At 43.5% G+C, this 20,714-nt stretch overlaps 1 protein-coding gene across 3 annotated transcripts in view; it reads right to left on the minus strand.

The window, feature by feature from the left end:
* Nucleotides 1-17,258, minus strand: part of ENOX2 (ecto-NOX disulfide-thiol exchanger 2) — a 291,168-nt gene extending 273,910 nt beyond the window's left edge. For all 3 annotated transcript variants that reach the window (XM_069074066.1, XM_069074065.1, XM_069074064.1), the window contains exons 1-2: nucleotides 17,122-17,258; nucleotides 16,117-16,534 (exon numbers count right to left, since the gene is read on the minus strand). In XM_069074066.1, coding sequence (XP_068930167.1) covers nucleotides 16,117-16,435 — 319 coding nt within the window. In that variant the 5' untranslated portion in view covers nucleotides 16,436-16,534; nucleotides 17,122-17,258. The remainder of the gene's footprint in view (nucleotides 1-16,116; nucleotides 16,535-17,121) is intronic.
* Between the last annotated feature and the right edge of the window lie 3,456 nt (nucleotides 17,259-20,714).

Here is a 20,714-nt window from a genome sequence, read left to right on the forward strand (position 1 = left end):
AACTGAGGTTAAGTGACTTGCCCAGGGTCACACAAACTTGTAAGTATCTGAGGTCATATTTGCACTCAGGTCTTCCCGATTCCAGGCCTACCACTCTATCCACTATACTACCTAGGGGCCTCTGAAGATTTAGGAAATAGCTTTGAGGGCCACCCATAGATAGTGGACATGATGTGGATGAAGATCTAGCAAAGGAAACTGAAGAGCAGTCAGACTGGAAAAGAGAGAACCAAGAGGGATGCAAAAAGAAAGGATGGGATGATTAAGAGTGTGTCAAATGAAGGTCAAATGCTGCAGAGAGGTCAAGAAGCATGAGGACTGGGGTGGCCAGGTAGCACAGCAAGTAAGAGCACTGGCCCTAGTGTCAGGATGACTTGGGGATCGAATCCAGGTTCCAACACTTAGCACCCACCCAGAAATAACTGGCCGTGTAACCTTGAGCAAGTTACTTAACCCCGATTGCTTTTAAAAAAAAGAAGCATGAGGACTGAGAAAAGGCCATTCAACTGGTCAATTAAGAGATCAGTGGTATGAGTGGAGAGCAGTTTCAATTGACTGATAAGGTCAGAAGGCAGATTTTAGAGGAATTGTATATTTAGAAGAGAGTAAGACAAATGGAAGTAGAAGCATGGACTATATACAGGTTTGTTTTTTTTCCATGGAGTTTAGCAGAGAAAGGGAGGAAATGGATAGGACAACACTAGTGGGATGAGGAAAACATGTATATGTTTGTAGGCAGCAGGGAAGGAGTCAATAGATAAGGAAAAGCTAAAAATGAGAGGTTGAGGATGTGAGGAAGGGGTGGTTTGTTAGAGAAAATGAGAGGGAATGCCCAAGGAGAATTGTGTTTGGATTAGAAAGAACAAAACAAAAATGGCTAACAGGAAATTAACATTCAATATAAGGAGATCCTAAGAGTACCTACATGCCTTCAATGGGCTGAAATCATGAGGTCCAGACAAGTTACATCCCAAAACTGGAGGAAGAAAACAGGAGACTGTGATTGCTGAGTAACTGAGAGAAATCTTTCTAAGACCAAAAGGAACAAGAGAGGTGTTACAGAACTGAAGCATAGCAAGTATTGCCTGATTTTGATGAATGTTTAGAAAAGGAAATGGTAATCCCAAAGATCTTCCTCAAGAACATGTCCTAACAGACTAGCTTCATACCCTCCCTTGAGCAGATTACTAGACTAGATCAGGGGAATTTCATGGGAATACTTATACATAGATGTCAGTTGCATTTGACAGAGAGTCTCAAGGAATTCTGGGGGACAAGATGAGGAGATGTGGGCTAAACAATAATATAGTTAGATGGATTCAAATATGCGACTCTGCAGCTCCTAGTATTAGAGAGTCACCAGGGGTCCTGAGAGGTTAAGTGAATTACCCAGGGGCAGGAAGCCAATATATGTCACAGGAAGGACCTAAGCCAAGGTCTTACTGACTCTGACCCCAGTTCTCTATTGACTGTTGCCTTTCAAGATGAAAATTTAATAGAGATAAATGTCAAGTCTTACACTTGAGTTCAAAAACTCAACTTCAGAAATACAAGATAAGGGTAACACAGCTACAAAGGAGAACATCTAAAAAACTCTAGGGGGATTTTAGTTGACTATGAGCTCAATATGAGTCAACCATATGATTCTGTTCAGTTGTGTCTGATTCTGTGACCCTGAGGACCATACTGGTTATGGAGTTTTCTTGGCAAAGATACTGGAGTGCTTTGTCATTTCCTTCTCCAGTAGATTAGACAAATAGAGGCTGAGTGCCCAGGTGCACACAGCTAGGAAGGGTCTGAGACTGGATTTGAACTCAGGTCTTCTTGACTCCAGGCCCAGTCCTCTATCCACTGCAGTGCCACCTAGCTGCCTCCTACAACCATATGATATAGTAGCCCCAAAAGCTAAAACAATGTTAGACTCCATCTAGAGAGCCTCAAGATCCTGAATGAGGGAAATGATCATTGGACTATGAGCTCCTCAAGGGCAGGGACTGCCCTTTGCCTTTCCTTGTATCCCCAGTGCTTAGCATGGGGCCTGGCACCTAGTAGGAGCATAATGAATGTTTATGGACTGAGAGTCTTGTTGTATATACTCTCAGCCCTGGTCAAATGACATCTAGAGTACTGTGCTCAGTTGTAGCACCAAATTTTAGGAAATACATTGATAAATTGGAGAATGTTCAGTGGAAGGAGATCAAGAAGGGATCGTGCTGTATCATGCCACATATAAGGACTGGGTACAGGAACTTGGGATGTTTGACACTGAGAAGAGATGATTAAGAGGAGAGAGGGTATGTATCCTCAAATATTTAAAACTGTCATTTGTAAAAAGGATTAGACACATGCTGTTGGATGCATAAGATAGAATAAGAAGCAAAGGATGGAAGTTCATTCCTAGAACAACCTGTTCTCCTGACTATTCAATCTCCTTCCTGCCAGTCTTCCCATCCTACCCTGCCCCCACTTCCCAGCTTCCCTTTAGGAGCTGCCTCCTTCCATTTGAATGTAAGTGTCTTGAGGTAGGAAACATCTTGTTTCCTTGTATTTCTATCCCCAGTACATGCCACAGAGCCTGGCACATAGTAAGAATCCGAAGTATGAACAATTTGGAACTATGCCCCTAAAGTCACTAAACTGCATAAAAATAAGATAGATGGATAGATAGATCTTTTATACATAAGTGTACATATATTTATGTGGGTATATATGTGTATATGTATACACATACACACATATACATATATAGGATAAACTGGGAGTAATCTCAGAGGAAAAACACTAAGAATAAGAATGGGAAAGGCTTCAGACAGAAAGTAGAACTTTAGCTGAAACCTAAAGGAAGGCAGGGAAGCCAGGAGGGAGAGATGAGGAGGGAAAACATTCCAGGCATAGGGGACAGCCAATGAACATGCTCCAAGTTGAGAAGCAGTGTTGTGTCTGAGGGATGGCAAGGAGGCTGCTGTCACCAAGCTGCAGAGTCCATGGAAGGGAGTAAGGTGTGAGAAGGCAAGAAAGGTTGGAATGGGTCACATCATGAAGGGCTTTGAAAGTCAAACAGGATTTGCTATTTGATCATCGACGTAACAGGGAACCATAGGGGTTTATTGAATAGGGTAGCAATAGGTTCAGACTTGTGCTCTGTCAAGATCAATTTGGCAGCTTGGTGGAGGGTGGATTGGAGTGGGGAGAGACTTCAGGTAGGGAGGGCAACTGGTTGGCTATTGTAATAGGCCAGGGGTGAGTGGATGAGCACCTGCGACCAGGGTGGAGGCAGTGGTAGAGGAGAAAAATGGGACTCTGCAAGCGATGTCATGAAGGTAGAAATGACAGGACTTAACTACTGACTGTAAATGGGTGTGAAGGACAGTGAGGAATCAAGGATGACACCTAGGTTTTGAACCTGGGCAACTGGGAGAGAGGTTAGGGCTGAATAAAGAGACTGGAGTCATCTGAACACAGATGATTTTTGAAACTATGAAGCTGATAAGATCACAAGGTGCAATGGCCTCAAGAGGTGATGGGGTCTTCAAGTCAAAGACCTCACTGAAGGACTTCAAGTCAAAGAAGATGCCCACTCACTAGGGATGTTATCAAGGGGCTTCCTGTTCAAATATAGAATAGGCTCAATGGCTGCTAAGGTTTCTTCCAATTCCAAGTTTCTGTGATTCTGCGAAAAACTAGTATATTTATAAGGAGGAAATTACATTTCCCAGTCACTTGATCACTTATTAAACTGTGATCTCAGACATCTGTAGAGTATTATCATAATGTCAAGAATATAGTATAGGCTCGTGCTATATAGTCTGTAAACAGGGTTACCAGTTGAATTCAACCAAGGTTGTCCCTAGGGACAGACTGGTAGAAAAATACATCTATATGACATTAAAAAAGATAAATTAACCAACAATAGCAATTCCCAAGAGATGCATTCAATGCTATCATAGCTTTCAGTAGCTCTCAACTAAAATCCCCTTCCCAAAAAGATAATTTAAAAACACAACAGCACAGCTCTGTTCAAGGTCTGATATATGAAGTGCTAGGTACACAACACCCTATGTTGTTTGAAGAGGTCTCTGAACATTATTAGTGCAACAGAAACCTGAATTCTTGAAATGGGCAACCCCACTATATGCACCCTTGATCCCATCTCCTCAGAAGTGGACACGCCTGATGTTCTGTGAGAAATATGAGTTCATGGACACATCTGTTGTTCTACTGAGTAGTGAGGCATATATGAAGAAGTTAGGATATTGAGTGGGGGGGGGGGTGAGTGGCTAGGTAGGGGCAGTGGGCCTGCTGTTCAGTGGGGCCTATCTTTATTAGGATTCCATCATTCACATCTGTCTTCTTTCAAGCACCTAGAAAAAGTCATGTCTTCATTAATTACTTCCACTTTCTGTCTTGTCACTCACTTCTCAACCCCTTGAAACCTGGTTCCAAACTTCATCACTCAGGTGAGATGTCTTTTTTCCAAAATCATCAGAGATCTCTTGATGGCCAAGCCTGGAAGCTTTTTCTTCCTTCCTCATCCTTCCTGACCCTTTTCTCTTAGGTTTTTCAGGACACTTTTCTCTTGCTTCTCCTCCTACCTGGTTGACCACCCCTCCTCAGAGAAACCCAGGCCTTTGTGTTAGGTTTTCTTATCTACACAGCCCTTTGATATTAGCTATCATGGGTTCAATTTTTCATCTCTATGCAAATAACACATGTATGTTCGTGTATATATGTATATGCACATCTACATATATGCTTGTACATGTGTGTGTCTCTACCAGTATGTCCTGCAGGCATCTCAAATAAGACACATTCAAAACAGAACTCATTATCTTTATTTTTATTTTTTAAAAATTCTAAATTAAAACATACCAAAAATGAGCATTTTCCTAAACACAGAAAACAAAATGGATTTTACATGATAACACTTCACACTGCTTACTTTTGTTTAAAAAGTACAGAGCTAATTCTACATGCTACTTTCAAAACAATCATCCTTGTCTATGCTTTCTTCTAACTTCTCTTCTGTTCACTTTTTTTGCATTCTTTTAAAAATTAAATTAAATTTTTATTAATTATATATTATATTATATAAAATTAAATTCTTTTTAAAATTAAATTAATTTTTTTATTAACCAGAATTTGCCTTCTCCAGCTCTTTAAGTCTGTCAAAGTTGTCTTTACAATGTTATTGTTCTCATATACATTGTTCTGCTCACTTCACGCTGTATCAGTTCACATATGTCTTCCCAAGTTTCTCTGAAATCATCCCTTTTATTTCTTACAGTACAACAGTATTCCATCACATTCATATTCCATAACTTGTTCAGCCATTCCACAATTGATGGACTCCTCTTCAGTTTCCAATTCTTTGCCACCACAAAAAGAGCTGCTATAAATATTTTTGTACATTTGGGCCATTTTCCTTTTTCTTTAATCTCTTTGGGGGTAGTCTATACATTAAAAATGTTTTAGTGACCCTTTTTTTTCTTAGTAACATTATTCCTAACTCTCCTCATTTCTCACACCTCCCCCCAATCAAAAACTGTGAGGAAAAGAGGAAAAAGAAGCCTTGTAACAAATAAGCATAGTCAAGAAAAATGAGGTCACACAATGGTCAGGTCCATAATGGATGCCCCTTTCTATAAATTGTGTCCATCACCTGTCAGGATGGGGGTGACATGCTTCATTCCCCTAGGTCTTCTGGAAACATAACTGAACAGAGTTCTTAAGTCTTTTTTCTTTACAATGTTATTGTCATTGTATAAACTCTTCTCCTAGTCCTGCCCATTTCATCTTCATCAGTTCCTATTCTCCAAGATTGCTGGAAATTCTTTTGTCATTTCTTGCAGCACGACAATTATTTCCTTACATTCATATACCCCACATTGCCTGGTCATTCTCCAACTGATAAGAATCCCTTAAATTCTAGTTGCTTTTCTTTTCTCTTTCCTTTTAACACTGTCCCCTTTCATTTGAGAAACTAGCTTGCCACTCCCCACCTTTATCCTCCCCCCCTTAACCACCCTTCCTGTCCCTACTTGTTTCTGCTGAGTTTGGTATTTCTAACCAAACTGCTATTCCATTAAGAGTCCATTTTTTCCCCTGTAGGATTATCCTCAGCTCTTTGGAGAGTAAGTCTATCTTTGCCATATTGAATACTGTCCTCCAAGATTTCTCTGTGGAGTAGAAGCTGCCAAATCCTGGGTGATCCTGTTGTTAGCATGAAAACTGCTTCTTTCTGGAGGCTTATTTTTTTCTTTCTTTCTTTTTCTCTCTAGATTTTAGATAGGACATGCTTGAGACTTTTCCTTTGGGGGGGTCCTTTCATGAGGTGACTGGTGGATACTTTATACCTTCCCTTTGCCCTGTGCTTCTTCTCTGGCCAGTTGTCATTTATTGTTTTTGAGATAAAGGGGTCAGGCTTTTTTTTTCCTTTTGGAGGGCAGTTGGGGTTAAGTAACTTGCCCAAGGTTACACGGCTAGTTTTTGTGTGTGGATGTTAAGTGTCTGAGGCTGGAACGGAACTCGGGTCCTCCTGACTCTGGGGCCGGCGCTTTTACTCACTGCGCCACCTTAATCATGGTTTTCAGGGAATCCAACAAAGCTTAAATGATCTCTCCTTGATCTATTTTCCAACTCAGTTTTTCATAGCTTACCTTTTTTTCCTATTTTTTTAATCTCTTGATTTTTTTCTAATTTTTTTTTTTTGCTGTCTCATGGTGTCATCATTTTTGTTTCATCTGTTCTAGTTTTTAGGGTTTTTTCTTCAAAGCTATTTATCTTCCTTCCAATTCTTCCCTCCAGAACTTTTATTTGATTTTTAAAAATGTCTTGCTCATTTCTTCTGGGTATTAATAGTCTTTATGGAAAATCCATTTTTTTCTTTGGGTCTCTGCTTGCAGTTGTCATAGCATTACTCATTCCTTTTAGATCTACAATGTTTTCTTTTGAATATCAGTGAGGGTCTTTTTTGACTTGCTTCTAGGCTTTCTGCCCAGGCTATGCTCTAGCTCCTTCTGATCTTTTGGGTGGGGTGGTAGAAACTTGCTTGATCTTGCCCTGAGTCATCTGGGTTCCAGGGCTGACTCCTATCTCTCAGAGATACCCTCCACCTCAGAATCACTGAGGTTCAGAACCCTGGATCTTCAGGGCTTCTATGGAATCCCAGGAGAGAGTGCCTGGAACCTCGGAGCCCTTCAGCTGTTCTAGTCTCTGCTGCTGCTGATGCCTTGCCACTGGTCTAGCTGCTGCTGGGGCTTCCACGGTCCTCATCCAGGGGCTTTTCTGACCTCTCTCTGGTCACCCTAGGAAGTTGATTCCTTATATGACTCTTCTGGTATTGGTCCTGCTGGCAGCTTCTTTTCCTATTGCATTAGGTCTTCTGGCTGACGTTTTGGGCACTGCTAGGCTAGTATGTGTATATGAAGTCACTCACAGTCGTTTCTTCTTGGATTTCTGGATCATTATCTGGCCCAAATTTTTGCTGGAGTAGGTGTTTGGGAGCCAGGGGGTCTGGCTCTGATCAAAAAGCCCTCTTGGCAAGAGGTCCGAGCTCATTCTCTTTTCCCCAAACTCAACCCTCTTCCTGACTTTCCAGTTTTTAGTGAGGGCTCTGCTATCCCTTCTAGTCACCACCTTCATCCTCTAGGCTTTAGTCTCCTTTACCACACCTAGCCCTTTAGATGCCAAGTCCTACCAATTCTATCAGCACACCCCCTCTCAATCTGCCCCCTGCTCCCCACTCACGTGGCCCCAGGGCCTTTAGTGCCTCTTACCTGGGCTAGTATTAAACAAAGCCTTCTAACTGGTTTCCCACCTCTCATCTCTCCTTTCATCCTCTACCCAGCTGCAAGTGGTATTATTAAAACACAGGTCTGCCTATGTCACTCCACAGCTCAGTAAATTCCAGTGGCTCCCTAGGATCCTGAAGGTCAAACACAAACTCCTCTCTTTAACATTCAACACCTTTCCAGCCTTAGTAATGTATGCATTGCTTCCCTTCAAGCCCATTATGGTCCAGCTGAGGTGGCCTTCCTCATGGAACATTCTGGTTCCTGTCACCATGCCACCACACAGGTTACCACTGACTACATGATACCTTTCCAGATTCTAGTCTTGCCCCAGTTCCAGTGTCTCCCTCCCCAAGTGACCTTCAATTGATTTTGTATATAATTATACATGCAACAAACAAAACCAATGCAACCAAGGGAAGAAGGAAAGCAGAAAGCTGGAAAACAATCTTTATAGCAAGTATCTCTCATAAAGGCCTCATTTCTCAAATAAATAGAGAACTGAGTCAAATTTATAAGAATACATGTCATTCCCCAATTGATAAATGGTTAAAGGATATGAACAGGCAGATTTCAAATGAAATCAAAGCTATCTATAGTCATATGAAGAAGTGCTCTAAGTCATTTTTGATTAGAGAAAAGCAAATTAAAACAACTCTGAGGTACCATCTCATACCAATCATATTGGCTAATATGACAAAAAAGAAAAATGATAAATATGGGAGAGGATGTAGGAAAATTGGGACACTGATGCACTGCTGTTGGAGTTGTGAAGTGATCCAAACATTCTGGAGAGCAACTTGGAACTATTTGCAACCAAACTGTGAATAGCCTTTGATCTAGCAATGCCACTACTAGGCCTATGTCCCAAAGAGATCATAAAAATAAAAAAAGGACCTACATGAACAAAAATATTTATAGCAACTCTTTTTGTGGTGGCAAAATATTGAAAATTGAGGGGATGCTCATCAATTGGGGAATGACTGAATAAACTGTGGTATAGCGATGTAATGGAATACTATTGTCCCATAAGAAATGATGAGCAAGCAGATTTCAGAAAAACCTAGAAAGACTTGTATGAACTTGTATGTAAAATGAAATGAATAGAACCAGGAAAACATTGTACACATACACGGTATCAGCAACATCATGTGATGATCAACTATGAATGACTCAGCTCTTCTCAACAACACAATAATCCAAGACAAGTACAAAGGACTCACGAGAGAAAGTGTTATCCACATCCGGATAAAGAAGTGATGGACTCAGAATGCAGATCGAAGTATACTTTTTTTCATTTACTTTATTCTTCTTTGTGGTCTTTTTTCCTTTTTATCTGTTTCTTCTTTCACAACTGTGACTAATATGGAAATATGTTTTATATGATAGCACATATATAACCTATATCAAATTGCCTACCATTTTAGGAAGAGGGGACGGGAGAGAAGGAGGGAGAATTTGGAACTCAACATATTGTAAAAATGAATGCTAAAACTTGTCTTGACATGTAATTGGGAAAAAATAAAATACAATTAAAAATTATATGTATACATATAATAATAATAATAACCTAGACAGAATGTAAACTTGGGAACTGTTTGGGGGGGGGGGGTTGTGCCTGTCCCTCATACCTAGCACACTGCCTGTCTCACAGTGAGCACTTAATAAATGCTTGTTAAGTGGCACATACAAGTTTGGTGATTACACGACCAATTCCCCTTCCCAATTATCTCTATCACATTAGTACTTATGACCCATTTCCTTTCATTCTTCCGACCCTGCCCCCTCAGGGAGGAGAGATTAACATTAATATCCTCATTTTGCAGCAGAGGAAACTGAGGCTCAGAGAGGTCATGGTAACCTAGCTGGGCCTTGAATCCAGGTCCCTGCTTTCAAGGACAATGATCTTCCCATAAACCACAATGTTGCCTGGAAGCCCTGCTTTCAAGGAATTGACAGTCGATTGGGGAATGAGAGAACATTTACACACCAGCCATGGTCTGATTTTTATTATGGAACACAGAACAGTTCCCAACAAAGAGGGAGAGATCACTCACAGTGGTGGATCATGGATTTCAAGTCAGAACATCTCCAAGGTCCCTTCTAATCCAATTGAGAACCCAGTTCCTGCTGGGCTTTGAAGAATGGGCAGGATTTCCGAATGTAAAGACAATCCTCCTGCTGGAGCCCCAAGCCTTCTGAGATATGACCCACATTATATGCCAGGTTTTCTAAATAAAAGGGTGTTTGTATTGAACATAACCAAAGTCCAATTCAAGCAGCATCATCAGCAAGACCCTATTATCTCCCTCTCCCTTCTCCCTTACCTCTGCTCTCCCTCACCTCTCATTTTCCCTCCTCTTCTCCTCCCTCCTCTCCCTTTGCCATAGCAGGAAGCCCAGAACAAATGAGGAGAGAGGTGCTGTCCTGCTACCATGACACACAGATGTAACAGGCTGGTATTTCAGGAAAAATACATTTGGGTTGTCACAGAGAACATTAACAGTTTAACATACAAACTATATATGGCTATAAACAGTTGCAACTATATTCTAGCACTATAAATAAGGAAACAGTCTTCTCAAATCATTTGATAAGCGTGCATATATTAAGTACCTACTGTTTGCAAGGCATCATACTGAGCACTGGAGATATAAAGACCAAAAGTGAAAATGATGCCTGCCTTCAGAAAGCTTATATTCTATTCAAATGACCTTCTTCATAGTCTTCTTAGACTGAGTTTAACTTCATATCTGGAAGAGATTGTCCCAGAGTTCTTTCTATTTCCCAAGATCTTATCTCCAATTGAGTACCCCTAGACTCCTTTTTTTTAGCCATCGGTTATGAGTTTGGTACTGTCATCTAGTGGTTCAAATATAAAGTCTCATGTGGAGACTTTAAACCCCACCCCAATATTTCCAATAACTGCATTTATTTCCGAGTCCAGTTCTCCCTGGGCTTTTCACTCTGGACCAATATGTGCTTCTCCCTTGCCCCTTTCCCCTATTGGTCCCATGTACAACCTCTAAACCTAATAACTGGAAGAATTTCATTCCTCCCCTCAGTCCTTCCAACCTCTAGTGCTTGGCTCAAAATCTATTCTATCCATGAAGACTTGGATCTGGGGGATAGGGGAGAAGGAAATACAGTAAGAAGAGTACTGAATTCCAGGGCCACCCAATTGAGGCAGAAGTCTCCCTTCAATCCTTACCTTGCTATGTGACCTTGGGGAAGTTGCTTCCCATCTCTACATCTCCTGGGAGATCTCTAAGACCCCTTCCATCTCTGACACTGGAGAAGCCTGATGATTCAAAACTGAGAGCAGTATGCTGTCTGGGTAGGGATCGTTTACAGACTCATCCACCCACATGTACAAAATGCATTTATCTTAAACGTTATGCACATGCATGTAAACACACACATGTCCGCATATATAATAAACACTTAATGTTGTCTACCTAGACATTCTCTCTTTTCTTCTGTTGGGAGATCCTCTACCTATATATCTCTACCAATGCTTTGTGTCTTGGGCTGTAGGCCCTGGAGTACAAGGGTTCCACCTATCAAATCTGCCTTGGCACCATAGCCACCAATTAACAAATGTCTTTGGATAACTAGCCATGAAGTTCTCTCCCTCTTCTTTTTATTTACCCAGACCTCCCGGGGGCTGGGAAAGGAAAGAGACAAACTTAGAGGATATGCCTGACCTCCATGTATACCCAAGGCCAAATGAAAAGAAAACTGGAGGAAAGAAGCAATAGCTTAATATTTCTCTAACACTTTAAAATTTGCAAGGGATATATGGAGTGTTTAGGGAGGACTGACACCTCTGGTGTGAAGGCTGCTGATCCAACCATTGGTATCCATCTCTTGGTAACCCAACACTCACCTGTGGCTCCAAGAAGCTGTAGCATGCCCATTGGTGGCCACATGCTGGTAAAACCGTCTTGGCAGATGGGCTAAACCAGGATGATGGGAACTGACAGGCCTCAAAGCCATAGGCAAGTTAGGAGGATGTCTACCCCAAGCATGTGAAGACTTCCCTGGGTGGAATGGGCAGATGAAAACAATTTGCTCCAATGGCCATGAAGGCAGCTAAAACAGGTGCTGTGGAGTGCTTAGAGCTTGGTCAGATATCAAAGATTCCAAGATCATCCACTCCATCCCAGGCCACTGTCAGTCATCTAGACTTTTGTCTTGCCTCTGGGCTTCAATGATTCAGGAAAAGAGTGAGGCTGATGACTTTGTGCAACTCTGCCTCACTTAAATCCAATTCACCAGCAAGTCAAGATGTCACTCCTTAATGTCATTGGTCCTCTGAAAACAGAGGACAAACAACAAAGTTTGCAAAGTACTTTATGGATATTATTTCCTCTGACCCTCACAAAAGACCCATGAGAGAGGTGCCATTATGAGCTCCATGTTCCAGATGAGGTTTCAGTAGGTACTTAATAAATGTTTGTTGACTGACTGACTTGTATAGAATCACACAGCTAGCTAGTAACAATCTGAGGCAGGACTCAAACCCAGGATTTCCTGACTACAAACCCACTCTATCTACTATGGCACATTGGCTCTCCATTGGAAGAATTAGAAAAGAAGCCAATAAAACCAGATCCAGTTGTGCTAGTGGTTGACAAATCACAAAGTGATTTCTTTTCAACATTCCCACAGAGGCAGCAGCAATGAAAAGAGCATTGGCCCTAGAGTTAGAGGATCATCAAAAGCTGTTTTTGGTACAGGAGCTATGTGACCTTAGACCAGTCACTTCCCCTTCCTGGGCTTCAGTTTCCTCCTCCAGATTCCTTCCAGCTCTAGTTCAAGGATCTTGGGATCTTAGAAGGTGGGATAGGTGAGGATTATCATTTTCTTCATTTTATAGATAAGACATTAAGGCTCAGAGAAGGGAAGACAAGTGCCTTCCTTTCTTTAATCAGGGCCATAGAACTAGTCAGTGATATTACCATCCTCATAGCTAGCTACTATTATCCCTATTTTACAGATGAGGAAACTAAGGCAGACAGAGGTGACGTGACCTGGCTAGGGTCACATAGCTAAGAAGCATCTGAGGCTGGCTTTGAACTCAGGTCTTCCTGCTCAAGGTGACTTGAATGCAGGATTTTGGACACAGAAGTCTGGTGCCCTTTCCATTTCACAACTCACTCCTTGCCACTATCTCAGAAACATCTAGTGTTAGAGAGAAATCAGAAAGGAAAGCCTACAACCACAGGAGAAATGGGGGCTCCCCAACCTGTGAAATGATGGGGCTGGACTTGACAATCTCTAAGATCCCTTCCCACTCAGATACCCTTGGTGGGTCTGAGGGCTAGAAAAAATCAGGGTTGGAAAGGCACAGAATAAGGAAAAGGTATGGAGAGTCACCAAATGCCCAGTCTCAGCATGTGGGCCTGAGTAGGGGTTCCCCACTACTGAATCCTAAGGGAGAGAACTCAGCTGGGCCACATACATTCAAAGAAATTCAGAGTGCTGAAGAAAAAGGCACCACACTAGGCCCCAGGGACCCAGAGACTAAAAGGAGATAGCTCTTGCTCTCAAGAGCCTTCCATTCTTCTAGGGCAGGTTCCCCCCCCCCCAGTTCTAGGGCCTTTTGTTCTACTGGGCAGGAGAGGGGATGGGAGCTAGCTCTACAATGTAGACATTATAGGAATATATAAATAAATAAATAGGAAGGTAATTGGACAACTGACTAGGGGTAGGGATACAAAGAAGTGCTCTATGTTGGAGGTGGTATGAGAGCTGAGCTTGGAAGGAAGCTCAAGATTTTGAGAAGTGGAAGAAGCAATACATCCTGAGGAAACCATGCATTCTGGGAGCAGAGGACAACCTGTGGAGGGCATGGCTGGTGGGGGGGAGGGTTTGGGATGCAGATTTCCAGAAACTCTGCATGAAGGGTGGTGGGTAATATAAAATAAGTCTGAAAAGATAGGCTCAGACCACACTATGAAGGGCTTAAGGTAACAGGCTGAGGAATTTGAATTTTATTCTAGAAGCAATAAGAAACCAATGAAGGTTTTTGATGGGAGGAGGTGAACCTGCTCATACTTGTATCTTAGGAAGATAATGTTAGCAGCTATATGGAAGGTGGGTTGGGGAGAGGACAGATTTGTGGCTGAAAGACCAATCAGGAGGCTACTGAAACAGGCTGGGTGAGAGGTAACAAGGACCAACCCTAGAAGAATTGAAATATAAGTACAGGGTTACAGGTGATAGAGGCAGAATCCACAATGAAGACTTTGTAATTGAGAGGACATCGAGTGTTATGGCAGAACCCCAAATGACTATGAGGTTATGAACCCGGGTGTCCAGCAGCTTGGTTATGCCATCAACCAAAACAAAGAAATCTGAAGGGGGGGAGGTAGGGAACAAGATAATGAGCTCTGATTTAAATATGGTGAATTTGAGGTGCCTGTGGGGTTTCTTGGTGATGCAGGGATGGAGTTCAGGGAAGAAATGGACATAGAGATGTGGAAGTGATCTGCATAGAAATAATTGAACCCATGGGAGCTTATAAAAACACCAAGTGAGGGGGAAGAGGGAGAGATGAGAAGAAAGCCCATGACAGTGCTTTGACAAATTCCTCCAATTATTGGATGGGAGATAGATAATGGTCCAGCAAAGGAGATAGAGAAAGAAGTTAAAAGTGTAGGGGAAAAACCAGGAGAGAGCAGTAATGTAAACTGAGGAAAAACAAAGTATCAAGAGGAGGGAGTAGTCCCACAGTGTTTAAAAGCTATAGAGGGGTCAAGAAGGAAAAGGACTGGGGCAGTTAGGTGCCGCAGTGAGTAAGAGCGCTGGCCCTGGAGTCAGGAGAACCCAGGATCAGTTCAGGCCTCAGATACTTAACACCCACACACACACACACACACACACACAAACACACACACAAAAACTAGCTGTGTAACCTTGGGCAAGTTAACTTAACCCCAATTGCTTAAAAAAAAAAAAGGAAAAGGACTGAGAAATGGACATTGGATTTACCAGTTAAGATATAGTTGGTAACCATGGAGAGAGCAGTTTCAATTGAATTGTGGGGTCCGGAGCCAGACTGCTAGTAGATGAGAAGTGAATAACAAGGTAAGAAGTGAAAAGAATATATAGATAAATATTACTAAGTATGAGCAGTGATGGGATTCACAGAATTTGAGAGTAGGAAGGACCTTCATTCAGTCCAACCCATTAGTATATATTTGACCTAGCCAACCATAGGGTCAAGGGTCGGGGCTTTGAACAGAAGGAAATGAGGCTAGGGCAAAGGTGATGCCCTGGAAAAAGAAGGAATAAATGGAGCAGATGGCTCAGTGTATAGAAAGAATATGCATAGAAAGAATAGGTTTAGGTCTAGGAGAAGTAAGGCAGAGGGAGAAATAGGAAGTTTACCGTGCAGAATTTCAGAATTCAAAATAAAAGAGGTAATTGAGCTATGGGGTAGGTGATGGTGAGATCTAAGCTTATAAAGTCCATCCCTGCGGGTTGAAGTGGAGTGAGAATGTAGGTCATGAGATATGGGCATGTTAAGGAAATGGGAAGCCAGGGTGTTTGAGAGGAAACTAATGCAAATATTGATGTTCCTGAGGAGAAGTGTGTGTGTGTGTGTGTGTGTGGGGGGTGGGGTGTGGGGGGGGGGGGGGGGAAGGGTTGGAGGGAGCAGGAAAACTAAGGCAGGTACTTAATACTTCGAGAAAGGAGGAAGAGTGAACTGCAGCCTGAGGTTGCAGAATGATAGTGGCAGAAGGGGGATTTACAAGTGGCAGCAAGGAAGAAAAAGTATGTTTATACCTACTAGCTCTTTGTGTGGTGGGAGTCAGGTTTCCCTGAGCACAAGATGAAAAGAAATGTGGGAAGAAAAGACCGAGAGTGAAGCAGACCCTATTAGAGCTTGACAGAACTCAAGGGAGCACAATGGGAAAGATGGGTATCAAATGACAAAACGTGTGGAATTGGAACGGGAGCTTCTGTCTCCAGATCCAGTACAAATAAACTAATTGTGCGACTTTGGGCAAGTCCCTTGCCCCTCACAGGACTCCAGTTCCCTCCCCATTCTCTGACGTCTCTCTCAGTTCAGAAGTTCTGGGCTTCAGACACGTGGAGGGAGGGGGGGGGGGGGGGGAATGGGAAGTACTAGAGTCTGCCCCCGCCTCCCCGTAGGTACACGTGGGCAAAAGAGGGAGGGGCAGTGCATAACAGCCACCCCTCATCTCCCTCGGTGCGAGAAGGGGGCGGGGCAAGAGGGGGTGTGGCAAGGCCCGGAAGCCCCTCCCACGTGGTCCCAAAGGTCCCGAAACCGTCCCTCAATCCCCGGACTGACCTCCAGTGCTCCGGCCTTCGAACAGATAGCCTTTGTACACCTGTGGAGACAAGGGCAGGCCCGACGGTTGGTGGGCAGCCTGTGGCCCCGACTCTCTGACCCCGTCGGCGGCTGCCCGAAACCCCGGGCTCTGCTCGAGCCACTCTAGGCTCAGGTGCTCTGCCCCGGCTCCGGTCGTTATCGCCGCCTTCCCGGGCCCGCTAGCTGCTTCCGCGTCTGCCATTGGCCGCTGGTCACTAGGGAAGCCGAGACTCTTCGCCGCCGCCCCCTGGGAAGTGTAGTTCTCCAGGGTGCGAGAGGCAGAACTTTCGGAGCACATTCGGCGTGAGGATTGGTGGAGAGGCCTCTTCTAAGCAGGGAGGATTTCGGGAAATGGAGTCTGCACGGCGCTCGGGATCCCTGTCCCTGCTCCACTTCCCTAATGAAGAGACCAGAGGGTCAGAAGGCATTCTGGGTATTGTAGTTTTCGCTCTCATTTCCTGGTTTAAACAGACGCTTTGTATCTGGTTGCTTGGGAAGAGCGGGAATAAAGATTCACATTTCCATAACACGTTCCTGCTTATAAAATGCTCTCCTCACCATAACCCTTTAGGCGACCTGACAAAGAAGATCACACAAAACAGCCCGTGTGTGAATCCCAGCTGTGCCATCTGCTACTGCCTTCGTAACCTTGAGCAAGTCATTCCCTTCTCAGCCTCAGTTTCCTGAAGTTTCAAATTAGGGGTCGGGTTGATCTATGTCTCTTGTATCAGACTCCTTCTCTACACTCACAGTCGCCGTCTTAGTTCAGGTCTTCATCCCCTCTAGCCTTAGGCACAGCTGCCTAAATAGTGTCCTTGCCTCAAGTCTCTCCCCATTCTAATCCGATACAAAGTAATATTCCTTAAAGAGAAATCTAACCAGGTGACTCTCCTACTCCAACTCCGAGGCTTCCAACTGCCTCTAGGGTAAAATAGAAACTCTTGTTGAGCTATCAAAGCCCCACACCACCTGGCTTCAATTTACCTTTGCAGCCTCTTTAGATATGCCTCCTTCTCCAGGGCACTCTGCAATCCACCCGAACTGGCCTCTCTGTTCCTCACACAGGACACACTTTCTGCCTTTGCACTGGCAGGCTCCCATGCCTGGAATGCACTCTCTCTTTCTCTCCACCCTCCGTTCCTTTAAGACGGAGCTCAAGCACCACCTTCTGTATGACGAAAAATAGATGACCTTTCTTCATCCCCCCAAGTGCTAGTGCTCTCCCTGCCCAACCACCTTGTATTTAACCACTTCCTTTCCTCCTAACTCCAAGTCGTCTGAAAAGACTTCCCAGCCCTGCCGTTTCTTCCTGCCTTCCCTCGACCTATTTCTTCTGCATATTGGAATGTCTTTTCTCTTCTCTGCCCTTTCTTCCTCCCCCAGTAACTGATTCCTAATCTTGCCATGTGTGGTAGAGGAAATCATACAGTTTGGGATTCGTTCACGATGTTTCCTCCCCTCCTCTCCCCTTCCCTTTATGGGCTTTTGTCATGCACTCTCTCTACCTGCCAGCCAAAATGGCCTTCAAACTGTTGTCCAGAAAACAGCTTCCATTTCCCAGCTATACCTTTGCCCAGGCCAGGAGTGCCCTTCTATTCACCTCTGCCCTGTATATTCCCTTGCTTCTTCCTACAAAAAGCCCACCTGATGCTCACTAGCCTCTACTCTTTCCCCGCCCACTTCCCCAATTACTTTGCAAAAGCACTTTGGAAGGGCCCCTAGGATTTACAACATGTAGGGGCCTCAGAGATCATACATTACATAGTTCAACCTCCTCATTTTACAGATGAGGAAACACAGGCTCAGCGAGGTGAAGAGTTGTCCAAATTCACATAGGTACTAAGTGGTTGAGTACATACTTAATAAATTTTGTTAAACCTAATAAATGTGTCACATCTGGGATTTGAACCTAGGTCTTTTAACTCCGGAGTCACAATCACCTTTGTTTACTTCACTTTGCTCCTCTCTGGAACAACAACAAAGTCCTTCAGGATAAGCCATGGACAGATGGGTAAACGGAAACCACCAAGAAGAGGAACTTGCCCACTTGATTCCACACTGTTGGCTAAAAGCAAGATCAGGATTCAAATCCAGATCCTTGGCCCCATGTTCAGGACTTTTACCCTGATACCGCACTGCTCCTCAGAGCCTCAACTTTCCCTTATGTCAGCTGTGGTCTTTTGGTTTCCTATTAGCCCCAGCATATTGGGTGAACCCCTTGGAGTGAGTTTATGGAACAACATTCATGCTTATGGCATTTAGAGCTAGAACGGCCCTCTGAAACCTCCAAATCCAACTTTTCTCATTATATGTGACAGAGCTTGGGCCCACTGGCAAGTGGCCAAGATCACCCTGATAGCAGGTATGGTTAATAGCAGAGCTGAGGTCTGAACCCAGGTCCTCTGCCTGGAAGCTCATTCCCCATTTTGGAGTCACACAGAGGGGTAGGAGTAACAAGGAAATGCCCACATTGAGGAAATCACACATGCATTGGCATATGGTAGATGTAAACAAAGTAACCTGCTGGGTGGGCAAGGAGGTGTGCTTGAAAAAAAAAAAAGGATAGAAGGCTGTTCACCTGCCAACTTCACAACGTATTTGTTCATGAAATGGCTACCCTGTACCAGGCCCTAAACTGGGCTCTGAGCAGAGAGAGGGAACTATAAGCAAATTATTTTCTAAGTTTCTGGTGCAAACTCAGAAAGTCCCCAGGAACACCATTCCCCATGGTCAATTTGGTTAGTAGGCATGAGCACAGAAGCTTGCATACTTACCTGAGGCAGCTAGTTAGTTTCCAATTTCAAGGAGAAAACCATAGGACTGGAGAGAAGTGAGAAGATACCGCCCAGTGCTCCTTTCTCCTTTGCTGACTTGGGGGGGGGGGGGGGAGGTCAGGGAAGCTTTAGGGCATGGAACTTTGAATGTTTAGTCAGAGTTTTTCCAGAATATTTATCAGTTTTGCTGATTTTTTTCCTCTTGTTTTTCTTTTAAAAAATTATTTGTTATATGTGGAAGGAAGACACAAGGGACCAAGTTTAGGAAATGTGAAAACAAAATCTATCAAAAATTTAAGTGAAAAAAAATTGTATTGCAATGTCAAAAATTAGCCAGAATAGATGAAAAATAAAGCTAGCCCTTTTGCTCATCTTTCGCTCCCTCCTATTTTTGCTTTGTCCTCTATGCTCTCTTAGCCATCCCTGATGTGCCCCCCAGCTTCAACTCTCTCCTCGTTGCTGATGGCCCCCCAGATATGGATCTCTTTCTCATAGCCCCCTTTTCTTTCTCCCTCCCCCAAATCACCTTCTCTCTTCCCTATTTCTGCTCCCCTCCCTCCACCTGGAACCTGAAAAATTCTGAGTTACATCAAGTTCTTCCCTCCATGCAACAACCCTACAATGAGGTTCTTGACCTGGTGTCCACAGAGAGATTTTAAGGGAGTCCAGATGGAGGAATATATTATATCTTTCTTTTTACTAACCTCTAACTAAAACCTAGCATTTCCTTCAATTATTTAAAAGCAGTTTTTAAAATAATTAAAAATATTTTTAATTATTTAAAAACTCTGAGAAGGGGTCCATGGAGGAGAAGCTTCACCAGACCAACTGCCACAGTATGCTCCCTAGGGTTGGGGGGATTTTTATGGTGTCAGTCAGTGATTAAACCTCAATGGATGACCCTTGGTCAGATTTTGTCTGGGGCCAGGCTAAAGGGCTCAGATGGACCTAGCTTAGAACCCAGTGGTGGACAGGGGTTAGAGGTTTAATGTGATTGAAAGTGCTGGCAATCTGGTCTGAAGGGGTCCTTCCCCAGTGAGAAGAAAGGGGGCGTAGAGACAAAAACAGCTAAAGTGACTGATGAATCCATATGTGGGATCACTGAGCAACAAAGGAATTTTATCAATCCCAGGGTCCTTTGATCTGGGATGATTGGGGTCTTTAAAGGTGACTGAGGTCTGCTTATCCAAAGTTGCTTCCAACCCTCTTTGTCCTCCTTAGTATAAAGCCGTGTATCTCTGTGAGCACACGCGCGCGAGCGCACACACACACACACACACACACACACACACACACACACACACACACACACACACACACACACAAACACACAGAGCCCCTCCCCCCCCCCCAAAGCTACTTCCAAGCTTTTAAAGCCTGTTTTGGGTTTAATCTACCCAAATTTATGCTCACAAGCCCTCATTCCCCTCCAAATTTTCTTCTCAAAAGAACAAGCTATTTTGCTGTCAATTATTGCCAATTATGTGACATCACTTGGTAGTGGTAAAAATGGGATAATTTTCCAAGAATAGAAAAGTGGGGTATGATCAAGAAAATGCATTAACAGCAAACATTCTCAATGCACATGGCCCAAACCAAATCACTACACCCCCCAAAAAAACCCCAAAAGCCTACTTTTGGGGATGGAAAATGTGAGAGTAGCCTCTTGGTCCAGAGAACAGGACCTGGTAGATTAATAATTTGCCCCTTGGATTACAAGAACCAGTCCTGCATTTTAATGCCTGGATTGTCAGGCTTTTTGTCTCATGTGTCACTGAAAGAACAGGAATTGGCTGCTTCATG

This window comes from Petaurus breviceps, unplaced genomic scaffold (genome assembly GCF_028583685.1).
Source record: "Petaurus breviceps papuanus isolate PSGF00001 unplaced genomic scaffold, PetGlider_PUasm1.0 90881, whole genome shotgun sequence".
NCBI classification, from domain to species: Eukaryota; Metazoa; Chordata; class Mammalia; order Diprotodontia; family Petauridae; genus Petaurus; species Petaurus breviceps.